Source organism: Trachurus trachurus (assembly GCF_905171665.1).
Source record: "Trachurus trachurus genome assembly, chromosome: 13".
Lineage (NCBI taxonomy): Eukaryota > Metazoa > Chordata > Actinopteri > Carangiformes > Carangidae > Trachurus > Trachurus trachurus.
Window position 1 is genome coordinate 30,436,514 of NC_139892.1, and position 15,060 is coordinate 30,451,573.

The 15,060-nt window shown below is 41.5% G+C and overlaps 1 protein-coding gene across 2 annotated transcripts in view; it reads right to left on the bottom strand.

Annotated features, from left to right (window-relative positions):
• Positions 1 to 2,077: 2,077 nt before the first annotated feature.
• ncam1b (neural cell adhesion molecule 1b) overlaps positions 2,078 to 15,060 on the bottom strand; it is a 73,726-nt gene continuing 60,743 nt past the window's right edge. The window contains exons 14-19 of one of the 2 annotated variants that reach the window (XM_083985503.1): positions 12,984 to 13,108; positions 12,265 to 12,445; positions 9,773 to 9,971; positions 7,932 to 8,048; positions 6,119 to 7,183; positions 2,078 to 4,141 (exon numbers count right to left, since the gene is read on the bottom strand). In XM_083985503.1, the coding sequence (XP_083841629.1) occupies positions 4,021 to 4,141; positions 6,119 to 7,183; positions 7,932 to 8,048; positions 9,773 to 9,971; positions 12,265 to 12,445; positions 12,984 to 13,108 (1,808 nt within the window). In that variant the 3' untranslated portion in view covers positions 2,078 to 4,020. The remainder of the gene's footprint in view (positions 4,142 to 6,118; positions 7,184 to 7,931; positions 8,049 to 9,772; positions 9,972 to 12,264; positions 12,446 to 12,983; positions 13,109 to 15,060) is intronic. The other variant, XM_083985504.1, reaches the window with a different exon arrangement.

Consider the following 15,060-nt stretch of genomic DNA (forward strand, 5'->3'; position numbering starts at 1 on the left):
TTCCTGCCAATATCCAGCAACTTCGCACAGCCATTGAAGAGGAGTCGACCAACACTCCACAGGCCACAATCAACAACCTGATCAACTCTATGTGAAGGAGATGTGTTGCACTGCGTGAGGAAAATGGTTGTCACACCAGATACTGTCTCATATATATTTTGGTCAGTGTACATAGCCCCATTTTAAGCTACTTTACGCTCTCACTCAGGATTTCTCTCCCACAGATAGGAAATTTAACACATTAACACTGTATTGCTGTGCTTGTGTAGTGTCCTCTACGAGTTGTATGCAAAACAAATTGCAGATTTTGTTAAATTTGATTTATAAGGTGAAGATATTTAAATATAACCCTGCAACAAACAGCACCCAAAGGTGCCTTTTTCCAGATGTTAATGCTGTTGTTTTTTTTGTTTTTTCATGAACTTAGAATTAGGAAATTAAACAGTAACTATTGAATGTGTCGGAAACCCTACTTAGTTAGTGCTTAGTAACCCCCCTGTGGCAATTGTTAAGCACTGGGGTGGAAATATTATTCATTGGGGTGGTGCAGCAGCCACTGGCGCAGGAAACATCGCACAGATAGGGGGATGAATGGATTCCACTGAATATCAGTCAATCCTGGATTCAGCTGTCCTGCAGTCAGTCAGGAAAGTGAAAGTGAAAAGAGGCCTCTTCTTCAGGACAGCAGTTCAAAGCAGAAATCAAACTCCACCATGAACTACTTCAAAAAAAAACACGACCTGAAGCTTTTGGAACAGCTCACACAGTCCTTTGACCTGAACATCAATGAAGACCTAGAACATGCTCTGTGTGCAGGACTAAAATATCTCTGGACTTGAAGGGATCTGGAAAAAGAGAAAGTGAAAATTCAAGAACCTAGAATATTGAGAAAAAAAAAAGTGTGACAAAGAGCTTTTGCAAACTTTATAGGCTATCCTAAAAAGGAAGGTGTTAGTAGGTCATTTAAGATTTTGCACAATACAGCGTTCAGTTATTTATTATTCAAGTAGCTAGCCTATGTCTTTAAAACAGAAAGAAACAAAGAAAAACAACATTGCAATTCAAATGCACCAGTGTTTTGGGTTTTGTAAACCTTTTTCACTTTACAAATGTTTACAGCAGTTTACATTGACCTGAATGAAAGGATGATTAAATTCCCTACAAGGTCTAGAACATTACAGAGGGGCTATCTACAGCTCTATATGAAAACAAATATTTTATTCCAATGCTCTGTTGTACTGGCCATTCACCTCTCTTCTGCTCATGTCTACCCTTTTACTTTGAAGGCCACATCACCCAAGTTCCTGTATCATGGCGGCTACCTGCTGCTGCCTTGACTGGCTGCAAATCACCAACGGGGAGACGTCACGGCTCTAAATGATCGCCCTCTGCTCCTCGTCTCTCCATCAAGGCTGCAATCAGAGACATCTACCGGGCATCTGAACCACGATCGGGCTATGACGGTGGGGACCGCTCCGTATAGCCCTGAAATAAGGAGCAGACGCCTGTTAGTGCAGATGAAAGCAGTTGTTTCAAATGAATCAAGAGCGGAAAAATGAAGTGGGGGAGAGGGGACAGTCTGTCAGTGTTTTGCCTGAAACTGGATGCCGTGCCGGGTCAGTGCTGGCCGCTGTGGTTGTTGACACTTTGTTGACACGGCACCGGTTTACGGGTTCATGTCACATTAGAGGGACCGATGAGGGGGGGAATGCCACAGCTGAAAATATCAAGTCCTCACGGGTACATAGTATTTTGACATCCTAGCCTGGAAGTATTAACTTCACTCCTACACAAACATGTCTTATGTAACACGTGTTTGTTTGTTCCCCATCTTTCTGAACAAGTAGCCCGAGGAATTCCCGGCCCCAACACAACCTGTTTGCACTGTAACCTTTCTGTAAATAGTCATGTGTCCATGACATGGCGAAAACAAAAAAAGGCAATCTAAAAACAGGTGGTTGCTGACATCTAGTGGTAAAAACATGTCACTACATGCTAAGGACACGGTTAGAAGAAAGTGGGAGAAAGTAATTGAATCTAATGAAAAAATGGGCCAGGACAAAATTAGATTCGGAAACCATTTTTTTTATTTTGTAAATGGGTTAGCACTCAGACTGTACACAACAGATATGTTCTGAGTTTGACCCAATAAAACCAAAAGGGAGCGTCCAGAGATGAGGGAGCAAGGTGGTCTGATAACAGCAGTGGAGTACAAGGTGAGTAAAGCTTGTTTTGTTTAGTTTTTTTGTTTGTATACACCACAAATCTGTGTTCAGTTCTCTCAACATTACATCTGTTATCTAAAGCTTTTACAAAAAGTTTTGATCCTCTGCCTCAGGTGGACCACCCTGCTTCCTGCACTTGTCAAGCAGTCGCTCTTGGTGAGTGATTTTTGTACAAAAAGACAAAAACTAAAATAATGATATTTAAAAAAAAAAATTCAAAGACCACATTACAGAACACTTGAATAACACCTGGGGGAGATAAATAAAAATAATGTGTATTTATGCCAGAACAAACCCCAAAGGCTGACACTCATTAAATCAATATGAGAACTATTTGCCCCAAACAAACACGGGCACGTCTATCTGCCTTGTAGTTATACGTTATAAAGTACCGACTGAATTCATGCCAAGGCTCAAAACACCTCCCTTCACTATAGCTGGCAATATATAGTGCTGTGACCAGAGACGGACAATTTTATACACTACACGTGTTATAATGACAACATTAGTCCATTTATCATACTTTTCTTCTAATAATACAATATATTAAATCAAAAGAATAGGCTAAATCTCTCACAACAAAGCTATGCAGATTATCATAGAAACTGATGACAAGACAATCTACTGACACACAGGCACAGTGCACAAGCTTGCAGGCAGGAATGGAAAAGAAATCTTTGTAGTTTTTAAATAGTACAAAAATGCTTTTGAGAGTTTTCATTTATTTTTTGCTTCAAACGCACAATCCAAAGAACGACGGCAGACCATTGATCTGCTTCAGTGTGAGGAAGAAATGATAGCTATCGTAGTTGTTGCCCCCCAAACAAATATGTGGTGTATATTTAGCTCCAGATCATAAGACATTCACACAGTTCTTCAACCCCTGGCTAAGAATCAGCAGTTCTACATTTCTTGTCTTTCTGTGAATGTTTAATTCAGCGATTTGCCTTTTTTAATCAAACACATTTTATTAATGAATATTTTTGAACTATCACCGTTGTACGGCAGTGACAGTCTGGACAAATTTGATCATGAAATCTGATCAGATTTAGCACACAGTCAGTGTGTTGTAGGATTCTCTGTCAGCCTCTTTCCCCCTGCAGCTCACTGTGGGTTAATCCTGTATTTTTAAAACCATAACAAATATGGTTTTAATACAAACTTTGTACTCAGGCCCATGTTTAACCAATGCCAATAAATCTGTGAGAGATAGAACATCCCTGTAACAGTGAAACAATAAACCTTGTAAACAAAACTGTACAACCACTTGCAGGTCAGACATGCAGAACGAGCTATTTAATGAGACTAGTGTACAAATTAAGAGTCAAACAAAAAAAAATGCAAACAGTTTTACATTTGAGCAGTAGAACATGAAAATAACAAAAATAATTTCTATATATAGTCAGTTATGTTTTTTACATTTGTCATTATAATCCGATACCTGTGTGCAATCGCAATTTAAGATGTTAGCACAATAGAAAGTAGAGTCTAATTTCATATATTTCCCAAGCAACCGTTAGAATAAGAGGTTTCCTTAATCATTCCGATTGGTTGAATAAAATAAGAATAAAAAAATAAAATAAGTCTCTTATGACCTAAAGATAGACTCCTTGGGTGTAGTAAACATTTCATGGATGAAAGCAGAAATGAAAGCACAGTCAAAGTGCGCTCTAACCAATCGATACGTGTGTTTTGAATATGTAGTTAAGGGCACTGGAAATCAAAACTCCTGCAGTGTTTCTTGCTCGTTGCTGCTGCAAAATGTTTTGGACCGGGCTGGGGATTCCCTGCCCCATCATGCTTTGCTCTCGGTGCCTTTTGTCTGTATGACACTGTTGTGTTCTGCAGCGATCTCCGTCAGGGTGTTTGATAGTTCGGCCCCCTCCAGTTTGACTTTCTCGTCAGAAAAAATCTTCCTGCAGTGGGAAAAAAAGAGAAAGTTCAAAATTAGAAATCTAATCATCTCGGGCAAAAGAGATTGTCAGCAAACAAGCACTTTAGTTAAACACAAGTTTAACCATTTATTCTCAAAGACATCTTCACCCAATATGTAAGAAGACACTACATGTATGTATTCAGAAGTCTTCTTACATATTTCTTCACCACCTTGATAACAGACAGATAGAATTAAACAGATGACATACCCATACAAATCATTCCTAAACTGAAACAAATACTGTCTATCGATCAGTTTAGTTCTACCTCAAAGAGACTGTGATAGGACAATCAATGAGCCCCGGGCTTGTGGTTGTGATATCCGTGTTTGTGTTAAAGCAGTGAGGCCCAGTTTCTAGGTCTCTTCTGCAGCTCGGAGCAGGAAAACACCACGACTAGCCTCCGTTCTCTTTAGTGGAGCTGCAGAGTTGGTGAGGATTTAGGCAACACTCAGAGGCATTGACTTACTGCCTGAGACAAAGTGTTAAGTCATTAAAATAAGGCCCATTTCAGACATGGTATGTGAGACATTGCTGGCTTTTTCTATCTGTGTGATGGCTTACATAAGTACTGTAAGTGTTGGTTATGGCTTTATTCGGATATGACAGGGCTGCTATGGAATGAGCCACGATGCCTGCGTGATATTTGACATGTGGTGCGCGAGGGGGAGTGGCAGCACTGCTGAGTTAAAGAGTGCAGAATGTTTTGTGTCAGTGATTGATCTCTCAGCTTATTTTGCCGTTGAAGGCTTAATTAATAGTCACCGTAAGCATTTGTCCCGTCCTTTCAAACTCAACCCCCACCCCCCCCCAAATTTTTCTCATTAATTTAATCATTATATGCCTATTTTATTATGACAGACAATGCCCAAACACTTTGTGAGGAGACAAAGTCCAGATTTGCCCACATAATGTGAGCTGTAAAGCTGTATCTCTTATCTATAGTTATAATATCATCCATGAAGATGGCAGGAATGAACATTTCAAATACAGTGAAAGAGACAGCAGGTTTGATTATTGTTGTTTAAAGAGGGTTTTAAGTCATGATTATTGTCATCTCCAATATAAAACATGGAACTTCCTCCAACACTTCAAAAACCTAAAAATTTGTTATAGAATAAGACAAAGCAATGAGGCTAACATGAAATTTAAAATGAGTTCGTTTTGAATCATGTTGATAATTTTATAATTTTGAATAATTTATTATTTTCGAAATCAACAAATATTTAGAACTTCATCTCAAAATAAACTATAGTACCAACATTCATTGTGTCACCCTGTGGAATGATGTGACTTACTTGTTTCAATGCTTTCAGACAATGATGGAGCTCAAAGGAACAAGAACACATCGGGTTTTGAATCCACAAAAAGAACTAGTAGGATCAACTCTGGTTTGGCCCTTTTACTGGGATTTGTTGACATTAAGAAAAATACATGAATTCACCAGCCTTATCCTTGAAGTGACACATTCCTTACAACACGAGGGCTGAATGAGACGTATTACCTTGTGCTGCTGTAGCCTGTACTTGATATGATGCACATTCAGTTCAGACTGAAGAAATCTTATTCTTATTCAAGGAACCTTTAAAAACATGAGATTGGTGGGTAAAGCCGCCCTCACATTTATGTAAGGAGCTGCATGTCTGAAATGGGCCCACCTATTCTTGTGGTGAATGTTGCAACAGTAGAGACCTCACGATGGAAAAGTGTCACACACAAGCATAGAAAACAAAACCATTATATCACTCCTCTAACCACAACATCTCACAGATAATCGTCCCAATCTCATTACCACAGTTTACCATTACAATATTTCATATTGTGTGGTCAATGGCAAGATGCGGTGGTGAATGAATGGGCATACAAATTACACACACACACACACACACACACACACACACACACACACACACACACACACCCACACACACACAGATAAACCTCTAGAGGGAGCCGTACTCATCGTTGACAGGAGCGGTCTTGGCCAGAGTCTCTGATGCCTCCAGAACTGGGCCTGAGGGGGGGAGGTCTGCTCCATCTCCATTGGGCAGAAAAGGGGCAGAGGGTGGGCTGTCTAAGCTAATAAGGTCTGCGGGGGGCAGGGAGGGTCTCTCGGTCCCGTTTGTCAACCCTAACTCTGAATTAGAGGTTAGGAAGTCGTACGTGTCAGGATCAGCTGTGAAGAAATCATTCAATATCGGCGTCTCTAGACTGGAGGGGGCGGGAACAGAAAAGATGGGGGTAACGGGAAGAGGAGAGAGGAAGTCTGCATCCGGGACTGTAAAAGCACTGTGCATCGCTGAGGGAGCGCTATTAGCAGCATCTTTGGCAGTGGGTATGTTATTATCAACTGTTTGGTCAGTAGGCTTGTTGGTGTCAAAGGCAGTAAGGCTACTGGAGTCTGGGGCAGTGGTATTTGAATCAGCATCTGGGTTTGGAGGGGCAGTGGTTGCTAAAGTGGAGGCAGTTTGTGCTGGCTTCTGGATGTCTAAGGCTAAGTCTCGCTGCTTGGGAACCTTGGCGGCGGGCGGGCCCGGAGCACGTTTCTTGGTGTCGGGATTGGGAGAGGACGCTGGGGAAGATGTAGCCAGTGGAGATACAGGGGGGCTACCTTTAGCATTCAGAGCGGCAAGTTTGGGAGAGTGTCTACGCTTCGGTGGTATTGGTGTCCCAGACTTTTGAGCTTTAGTCCACTCAGGTGTACAGGGAGGGGAGAGTTTCTTCTCCTGTTCTTCTGGGGCAGTGTTGCCTCTTTGTTCTACTAAGGGGGCCATTTTAGCCTCAACGGCGGATGTCGAGAGAAGAGGAGTCGGCAGGGTCGCGTTGGACTCTGGAGTAGGGGCGGGGGCTAGAATGGGAGTGGGTGAGGGTTCATTGGCTGGGGTAGACAGGCTACAAGTGAGGGTAGTGGTCTCGCTAGAGGGGCTGTCCTGAGCAGGGTCAATTGTTGCAGTGGCTGTGTCAGAGTTGGTGGCTACGGAGGAGAGGGTTTCCAGTGCCAGAGCAGCAGTGTAAGCCGCCAGCCTGAGAGAGCAGGGAGAGAACAGAGACACACAGACTAGACACCAGGGTGACTGTGACAGAGGAAGGGTGGCCGGACGAGAGCATGCAGAGGATTTAGTTGGCTTTCAAAATTCACACAAACAGACAAAGCAACTGAAAAACAGCAGCTACTACAGTAAGCCTAGTGAGAAAAAAGAAACAGAAAAAGAGGGCGTCATGCTGTGAGTGGACATTAAAGGATACATCCCATACACACACCAACACATAGTACACTTACTGGGAAAACTAACGTATTAAAAAAGCACCAGTCTTCCTGCAGTAAACTACAGCACCACGCAGAACCACCTATAAGGGTTAAACAGTACCAGTGACAACGTCATACTGTATAATCTAATTTTTCCAGACTGCTGATATGAAAGATGGCTGTTGAGGTTGTCGAATGAGTTGACCACACTCAAGAGGACAGTGACAGTCTTTCAGTGTCTTTAACTGGTATTGCTTCAACCTTGTTGATAATGAGACAGAAAATCTCCAAAGGCTGGAGAAGAAACACAAAGTGCAGTAATCCCTCTGAAAGGGAGTAAAAACAGAAAAGCAACACAGTTCAGTGGACTCCACTCAAGAATGACCTCAACTTTTCTGGAAATTTCGAGGGTCAAATGTCCTGTTCAATAACAAAAAAGATTCTTTGAAGTGGAGTGCAATGCACAACAGCTAGAAAGACTTGAGCAGTAAGAAGGCAGTGTGCTGTATGTCAGCTGTTACTCACTCTGGCTCTGTGAGAGGCGTGGTTTCGTTGGGTTCTGTGGGTCCTGCTGCGTTATGATTGGCTGTGCACTCGTCCTCTGTTCTGACTTCAACTATTGGCTCTTTGGACTCGTCTTTTCTGTTGGACAGAAATAATGACAGACAACAGATTATGATCACCTAAATTTTGTAAACAAAAACAGTGAAAACAATCTTCATGTTTTGGGTTTCAGCTCATAAAATGGGAGGATTTATTGTCATTATAAAAAGCTACACGGACTACTGGGTGGACAAAACATAGCATCTGAAGACGTCTTCTCATACAATAGAAAGTTGCCTTTTATTTCACAATTGTTTGACATTGAAGAGATGAGTGATTCAGTGAGATTAATTTGTAATTAAGAACATCGTTGGTTGACTTGAGACAAGAACATATTGTCTACAGGCCAAATGGATATATCTGTTCAACCCAGTGACTGTCTCAATATTTGATTGGCTGACACATGAACTATTCCATGTGGCTGTATTTTAAAGAAGCTGGCAGCAATGAATGTAGCACTAATCGATACACAATGCAACTTCCCACTCAAATCGATTTAAACCTGCGTTATTCTGAACATGAGTGTATTCAGTGCCTCACCTAAATGGAGCATCCTTCATATTTTCAATGAAGGAGAAAACCACTCTAAAAACTTCATCTCATTTAATGGCCCATGTTATTGATTTGTGTATTTTCCCTGTTCTTTTAGATACTCACTGAGTGGACCGTCACAAGACATGATTATGTTGTTCCTGAGGCACAACTCTTCACTTATTCCTAATGGGAAACTCTTCTCCATTTATCTCTTGCTTTATCAGCCTAAACATGAAACCTTCATCTTAAACTCTTAATCATCTTAAATGTCAGTCCTTGAAAAGGCTTTCTAGGAAAAGTGGGAAGTACTAAAGTACATAAGTGCAACAGATGAGGTACAAACAACAACAAGATAGTTTAGAACTTGATCTAATACATGTCTGGAATACACAGATGTATTACTCTAAATACCGAGATGCTCATACAAAAATATTTGTGTTTTGGCCACTTGGGGGCAGTATTGCAATCTGTAAAATATCATATTTTCAATATAAAGTTAATTTGGTGAACTAGTGAGCAAACAGCCCATGTTTCCAACAAACAGGGTTTACCTGAGGGATAGTGTTTACCTGATGCAACCATGTGATGTGTATCTGATACATTTTGTGCATTTACACCTAGCAACAATTAGCAGGGCTCCAGACTGCCCCTAAATGGGGGCATTTTGCCCCTACAATTTGAGACAAGTAAATCTTTCATCTACTTGCACATGTGCAACCAGTGAATTTTCTGTTTTCTGGTGAAATGTGGAAGGGGCAACTCAAAGAATCTGCAATCTGTCATTACAAGTGTAAGGCCAAGGTGTATGAGGATCATGAATGAAAAGGATATTATTATCTTGATTCTGCTGCATTGCTATTTGATTTCTGTCCAAATTGAGCTTATGGACAACAAACACGTTGGGTAGACGTTAATCATTTTTCACTTGCTTCTTCTTCATGAGAGAAGACTCGATAGCTACAGCTACTAACTCGTAGCTTTTGTCAGTTTTGCTGAAGGGAGGTAAAGAGCACGAGTTAGATAATGTTTCAACTTGCTGGGTAGATTTTTTCTGCTTCTGCACCGGTGACAGCCTGGGCCAGGGGCGTCATGTTTTCAGGTTGTCTGTCCTTCCATTCCTATTCTCGTCATATCACAGTTAAGCCTTTACTGTAAGTGGGCCTTTAATGTGGCCAAATGTCACTATTTAAAGATTATTGAAGTGCATACACTTTGTCTCTAATACTCACATAAACGCTGCCTTGCCCTCCTCCAGGTTGTGTCCTTTGGTGCCGGTGCCTGATTTTCCACAGAGGCACATAATGAGGCCACATTTGTTGACAAAGTAACAGGTGACATCCACCGCCAGCAGCAGGAGTACAAATACCACAACAAGGATCCCTGCCCAGAGTATGATGCCCATGGAGAGTGCTGCCTCATCACCCAAATCTGCCAGACATGAGACAAGAGAGGGGGAGCACTAAGCAACTGCAGCGTGACAGTTTTATAGAAACAACCATGCAACTGTTACCACAAATACTTCCGTAACATGGAAACAACTCACCTGCAGTGGCCAGTGATAGGTTCTAGCTGTCTCAGCATGATTTTAGATGCAGTGTGATGTGTTTTTGTAGACTCTGCTGTCTGACTTGTGTTCAAATATTTATACAACTTTGTTTAAAATATGAAGCTTGTTGAGGAATTTATATGCAAATGGGTTGGGGGTTAGGCTGCTCTTTAAAAAAAACCCATTAAAAATATATATTCAACCCATTTATTTGGTATTAGAAAGAAGAGCAAACCAAAGCGTACACTGTGTTGCTAGTTATCCAGACATGAAGGATATTTTGTGGACAAAATCAATGTGATGCTTTTTCCAGATGTCACAAAAAGCTTGGAGGCATCATCACCGTTTATGTGAAGTCCATTTTAATTCCAGCAGAAGACTGCAGTGTGTCAACTCTCTAAAATATTCTCTGTTTAGAGAGAAACTGTACTCTTGTGATGCCAACAATTAACATGTAAACAACGTCTGCTAGTGAATTAAATACAGCTGAGTAAAGCACTCTCCAATTATAAATGTATAAAAACAGGTATTTTGAATGACATTTGATACACATTACATGCACGAGAAATATCTGGACATTTGTCTTAGTAATCAGCACAAAAATAACAGTTTCCTTATGATGATAATTCTGTGTACAGCTTATCAACGGTGCCATTATTATTACAAACATTTTCAGTTAGCTGTTTATGTTCTTAATTATGTAAACGTTAATGTTACAAACCTTTAAAGTACATATGCAAAATTCTGTGAGCAATTAAAGAATATAGTACAGTGTTTATGTAAACGGACAGGTCCAGCACTCAGCCTTTACTCTGTTTCATCTATTTTTAAAATAACCTCATTTCAATTCCACTATTGTTCATTACTGTAAACTGCCACTGCTCTGTAGACTAGTACTGATGACTAGCTGCGCTAATGATCAGCAGAGTGAATCTGTGGGAGGCGGAGGTTTTCCACTGCCTTTGGTTCAGCATGTCTGTCTGGTCTGTTCTCAAGCTATACAGCACCCTTTTCTCACCCATAACAGAGACGCGTCTGTCACGGGCAAAGTCTGTTTAAAGAGTGAAATCGTCCAGAGAGACAGCCAGGCCAGAGAAAAGGCAACCTCTCTGCTACTGTTGTGATGTGCCTTCCCAACGAAAACTAAGAGAGCAGAAGTACAGTGATGAGGGACAAGATGAGTGATACCAAAGTGCATGTCACAGATGAGCAGCCCTGAGTGGCTGAGGGGGGAGGACAGCACAACCCCGACCACACCAAAATGCACACAGGTCAGGACGAAAATGTTCACGTGGTCCACCACACCAATGTCCAGGACCAGGCAAGAGAGCAGGAACATTCAGAGAGGGGATAGAGAGAGAATAAAGGACGAATACAGGGGAGGGAATGAAGGGAAACAAAGAGGAAAAAAAGAGAAGGGTAGGGAAAACAGAGGAAGAGAGAAAGTGAAAATGTGTCAGGTCTGAAAACCAAAAGTGGAAAAAAATTGTTTCACGGGAGAAAAAAATACAGCAACACATCAAAGCAAAAGCACAGCACAAAGGGGAAAACTACATGTTGACTCAAAGGTGACTCAGTGGTGGGTGAGTGGGAAATGTTTTAGATTGAAAAATGAATTAGAAGAGAAGTGAGAGGAAGACATAATGGTTCGAGTTGCGATGTTTCGGCAAAGCGCTCGACAGCTTCTTGCGCCTACAGGGAATCTAACAGGCTGTGTGATTAATGTACATTTAGTAAAAAAAACCTCAGTTGCAGCAGAGTTAATCCGTGGTTATTGAGGGTCAATTTAAAGGAGGCCTCTACAAAAGGACAAACTATTAACTCGGCTTCTATTTTAACAGTAAACAAAGCTAAAGAAAAACTACAACCATTGAGAGGAAATCATTTCATCCTCTGTGGAAAGTGCCTGTCCCAGTTCTGTGAGCACCAACTCAAGCTCATTTAGCAAGGGCTGTCAAAACTTTAAAGTGAGAAAATTCAGCCGGAAAATCATTTCTGGCTCATCGCTGTCCAGGAAATCTTTTTTTTTCGTAGATTTATTTAGTTGTCATTCACCTTTCAGAGCTAGAGAGGTAAAAATAGAATGTGATGCTTTGCGTTTGAGCTTTGAGTTTGGCTCCTCAGTTTTCTGGCTGTTTAGTTCCACTTAAAGATGAGTGAATTGAGGGAGGGTACCTGGGATGGCCTCTGGCTCTGTGGACGTCCTGAAGGACATGGTTGCTGGCTGTGACTTGCCCTTCTGATTCTCTGCCACCACATACACACTGTACTCTGTATCCCACTCCAGTCCACTGAGAACCACATACTCGCTTCCGCTGGGCAGTCGGATTTCAGGTTTCCACTCTGGCGCTTGTATCTGAGGGCACACAGATAGATATTCACTATGAACATTTGTTTACATTTGAACTAGTCTACATGTCTTTTGTTTTGCTCAACAATTGATTAGTCACTTGGTCCATAAAACATCAGAAAAAAATAATTTCTCAAGGAGATATTTTCAAGCTCACAGTTAAGTCCTTCCTTTGTCCAACCAACAGTCCAAACCCAAAGAGGGTTCATTTTAATATGATGCAGAATTGATTTTCTGGCTGTCAGCTATTCAGTTTATCCGCTGATTCTTTCTATTATGTGCATCAACATGAAGGCTTGAAGATGAACAACTTTAGTGCTGACTTTCATTATTTTGATTTATGATTTTTTACAATCAAGTTTTAACTGACTGTTATATGTATATGAAAAACTATCCTAAGCCCAGTTTACTATCAAAAAAGGCTATGAACACCAGCAAATATTAATGTGTGAGGGGCTATTGGCATTTCTATTTAAGAAATTATGGCTACAACTATCAAAGTGGTTCATTTAGTTGAATCGTCAACTCTAATAAGCATACTCACGGGTTTGTAGCGGACAAGATAATGTAGGATGGGTGAGCCACCATCATCTTGCTTGATCCAGCTGATTTTGAGGGAGTTGCCTTTGGGTTGGAGGATCCCTTCAAGCTTAGGTGGATTGGGATTCCCTACAGGCACACAAGAGCAATGCAGAGGCTCATTTAAAAAATGCAGAGATGTGTTATGTGTTTGAGACACATGATCTGTCAGTCCACCTTTAAAATTGTGCAATGGGAGTTAAAAAAAAAAACCTTCATTAGAAACCTGAAGAAAGTCTGAAGTCTGAAACTGGCTGCTCTGTTTGTTGTTGTCCGTTAAGGTCACTTGTCCTTCTTAATCACTTGCCTCAAGATGGTGTCTGACTAATTACCAAATGACACACAGCCACATGCTCATCTGATTCAGTCCCAGTTGCTGAGTGACATTCAGTTGGTATAAAACTACAAACTGACATTCAACCAGCGTCAACACGACCTCAGTGTAAAGGGTTAGATATCACAGCTTGCAAAGTGTATGTGTAATTTGCATACAACTACTGGTACTGTACATACAACTAAAAGTTAATTGATCATGGGAGTTGAGACAATGCCAGAATACAACTATTTTAGATATAAAGATATCATAAAGGAATGGCGCCTCGAACAGAAAACAAAGCCACAAACTCCATCCAAGTTTCTTTCTTTCTTTTTTTTTGCTTCTTATGATATAACCTGTGCATTCACACCAAAAGCGTCATGAGCCGGCAGACGAATATGCGGCGAGCCGGGCGATGCGGGCGACCAGAGCGTCAATTTGAAGTTGAGAGAAGCTCAAGGTTATGCAAATGAGCCTAAATGGACACATCTGCAGCGGAGCTTATAATTTTCCGCCCCTTTGGCCGCCTTCTGCTAGCGCCTGCTAGAGCTCAGAGCTGGCAGGCAGCGCCACCGCAACTATCATGACACGTAGGTGTGAACTATGCGGCATGTACGCGTGCGTATTAGTGCAGACAGAGTGACACTTCCTGTTGAACAGCTGACCCACCCACCCTACATTTAAAAACCACAGGCACCGCCCACACGTGTGATACCACGGCGGCGCAATGAACAGCGTCCAGGTGAGGGCACCCTTCAAGATACCCCCTGTGGCAGAAACCATGTTCTTCTTCGACTAAAATGCCTCTAACAGAGAGGGAGAGATGACACCAGAGCACAAGAAGACTAGCCAAGGATACTACCAACTCAAATCATGGCCATAACTGACTTTTCTCCGCCTCCTTATGTAAGTAACTTGAATGCAAGTAGCCTAAATGTTTAACATGTCTGATTTCTACGGATCCCTGTTTGGTTCAGAGCGTCTATTTGGCGTCCGCGTTACGTCTCTTTGTGTCAATTTGGTCTAAAGCATTGATAATATAATACATCCATGGTCTAAAGACGTTAAAAATCGCCGCGGATACACGTCTTCAAGCTGTTAACAACATTGGGCAGTGCCACTAAATCAGAAGAATCTGGGGCGAAACCTTACAGAGCCAGAGATAAGCCTTTCACGTCATGGCCGACACTAAGCCTTGAGAGAAAGAAAAAAACACCTTACAAATAAATAATGGTTAGAAAACAATACATTTAAGGTGACACCAATGACACCTGCATTTTCACAGTTACCTGCCCAAGAGGATGCCCCATCTGTTCCTCATACATAATCACAGTTGGATATAACGCAGGTGACGGGTAGCCTACTTAATTATCGTCTGATCATCTTCAGACGAACACATTCAGATGTCTTATCGCGGACGTCAAAATTAAGTTTTGTCTTTTTGGGACCAAATGGCGGTCCACAATTTCCATTAGTGACCACCTTCCGCTAGCAGGATAAGGCTAGCTACCTTGCTATTTCTTCTTGGTTGTGGCCAAACGCAGGACGTGACGACTGTTTATACAAACCACAAAACATATAGTAGTCAACAAGAAAGACGTGTCCCCGAGTTTGTTAACAGGGGTGAATTATTTCGTGCTTTCCATCCCCTTATTTGTCAGTTCATGTTAGTGGATTGAGCCTGATGGTGTTCACACTAAGGTCAATGATGAACAATATGAAGGAT